Source organism: Priapulus caudatus, unplaced genomic scaffold (genome assembly GCF_000485595.1).
Source record: "Priapulus caudatus unplaced genomic scaffold, Priapulus_caudatus-5.0.1 Scaffold136, whole genome shotgun sequence".
In the NCBI taxonomy this organism is placed as follows: Eukaryota; Metazoa; Priapulida; class Priapulimorpha; order Priapulimorphida; family Priapulidae; genus Priapulus; species Priapulus caudatus.
This window is the reverse complement of record NW_014577197.1, coordinates 247,236-249,698: the sequence shown is the minus strand read 5'-3', so window position 1 is coordinate 249,698 and position 2,463 is coordinate 247,236. Positions and strand designations below refer to the sequence as shown.

At 38.7% G+C, this 2,463-nt stretch overlaps 1 protein-coding gene across 1 annotated transcript in view; it reads right to left on the bottom strand.

The window, feature by feature from the left end:
* The window catches only part of LOC106806004 (leucine-rich repeat-containing protein 40-like), a 13,868-nt gene that overhangs the window by 10,011 nt on the left and 1,394 nt on the right, over window positions 1–2,463 (bottom strand). Inside the window, exons 2-4 of the mRNA XM_014807830.1 lie at window positions 1,508–1,686; window positions 1,075–1,148; window positions 40–169 (exon numbers count right to left, since the gene is read on the bottom strand). Of these exons, the coding sequence (XP_014663316.1) occupies window positions 40–169; window positions 1,075–1,148; window positions 1,508–1,686 (383 nt within the window). The remainder of the gene's footprint in view (window positions 1–39; window positions 170–1,074; window positions 1,149–1,507; window positions 1,687–2,463) is intronic.

Genomic DNA, 2,463 nt, shown 5'->3' with positions numbered 1-2,463 from the left:
ATATATAATTATATATTATATATTATATTGAATCCATACCAAGTCGTGGAGGGAGAATAGGTTGCCAATGTCATCATCTAATTCTTTGATCTTGTTATATTCCAAATGTAGAGAAAGCAGATTCTTACATCTATACACAGCGCTTGGCAAGCTCTGCAACTCATTGTGACTGCAATACGAAAAATTTTAATAGTTGGTAAAGGTTTAAATATAGACTATATAAATGGGAAATCGTATAGAAACTTCTGGAATTGACTACTTAATTCGAAAATATTAAAATTCCATTTCACATAATGGCACTGCATAAACCTATTAATTCAATTATAAAATAAATACTACATTTATTGTCATGACAGAAGTAGATATTAAAAAGTGCATTAAAGGCATACTAGGCCCATTGATTATGCAATGTTGACGAATGCTAGAGTAACTGGCACCTTGTGTAGTTAATAAGTACATAACCTTATAGCCATACGCGTACTAGATTGTTCAATATCACTGCTGGTTACATTACAAGCAAGACTTGAAATCGGTTGTTGATATTCATTTATGTGCCGTAAATGTCATTCAGGAGTCAAGCGATGACGTAAACATTTGTGCGGCCCGTATGTTTTGGACATCAGATGAAATGGAGGTGTCAGCGGTGTAACCACGGCCACAGACTAAACATGGAAATGGAGTAAAACACACGTACTAATCACGAACGCACATGGACAACCCTGACAAAAAGTTCCTTATCACGAGCGTCCGTGTTTACGAAATCACTGATGATAGCATTGCGTACGGCCGAGCATGTGTGCGAAAATGTCCGGTGCACGATAAATCTGTATGATCTATCACACCCGCTTCGCCAGCAGTGGTTTGAAACTGTAAACAACTGATTTCTTGGACTGTGGATTTCAATCAGACATTTCTTAGTAACCAGCAGTGATATTGGACAAACTAATACGCGTTTGGATGCAAGGTTATGTACTTATTAACTACACAAGGTGCCAGTTACTCTAGCATTCATCAACATTGCATAATCAATGGGCCTAGTATGCCTTTAAATCAGATCAATATAATGAAACTAACCTGACATTTAATTTTTGAAGGTTGACTAACTCATCCAAAGTGTCAGGTAGTGAGGTTAACTTATTATCATGGACCTAGTGTTGAAAGCAAATGTGCACTTGATCATTCTTAGAAACAAACTAATAAATTCCACAAATACAGACGAGGCATAAAACGATGTTTAAACAATAATTGGAATATGAAAAGATATGCATGTGCATATATACACTGACTTATGGGAAATATCAATTGTATTGCACGTATTTTTTCTATTAAACTTAAATATAAAAACTAAAATTAAATATATATAATAATATATATATTCCGATTTACATTGGTTCATCCCCACAGATATAGTATATATAGGTTATTATTTTAATACTAAGCAATATGATAGCAACTTATAAGTTATAAGCAGGTTATAAGCAGGTAAGTTATATAACCTGACACTCACATCCAAAATAGTAATAGCAGAGACCAATCGAATGTTTTCAGACAGCTCCACCAGCTTGTTTGAAGACAGTAACAACTTTGTTAGTGCCACCTGCTCCCACCAACGATTGTCTGTACCAAACGATACCTCCTTGAAATCTTCCGGGACATCAAGATTTATTCGCCACACTTCTTCAGGAACTGAAATTAAAGCAAAACATTATGGTAAAATGACAAGGTACCCTAACTGCAGGGTATTCTTTGGGTATCCTTTCCTTTACAAGGGCAGTGTCATGGCTATTCTCACTTACAAGTTCCTATATTGCACCACTGACTTGTGCTATAGAGCTCTAGAGCTATATGCTAGCCCTTGTTCGCCACAGGTGTTCACATGTGTCGTGGCAAACAAGGGTTATAGTTGGGTAGCTTTCACTTGTGACTAGATTCTCAATGGTGTCCGTGACACAGAAAAGTCAAGCCCCTGTACAAGAGCTAGTGTTATGTTATATCAGGGTGTCCAACCATCCCGATTTCGTCGGGATTATCGCGATTTTGCTCAAAATTCCCGAATCCCGACGTAACCTCCGTCGAGATATGGAAAATCCCGATTTTCGATATTTTGCATGCACTATCTCGCAAAAAAAGTCAAGAAATATTTTCCACTTTTTCTCCATATTTCTCACGATTGTTAGCAATAAAATCGATTCTGAACTCTCCGCACACGCGCACGAGAGAGAGAGCGCGCGTATACGCGCTAGAGAGAGAGAGATAGCATGCGCGCCTGCATATATGCGCTGGTATAGTGTGCGAGTACGCGAGAGAGAGGTGAGAGAGAGAAGAGAGAGAGAGAGAGAGAGAGAGAGAGAGAGCGTACGCGCTAGAGAGAGCGAGAGTGTGCGAGTACGCGAGAGAGAGGTGAGAGAGAGAAGAGAGAGAGAGAGAGAGAGAGAGAGAGAGAGAGTACGCGCTAGAGAGAGC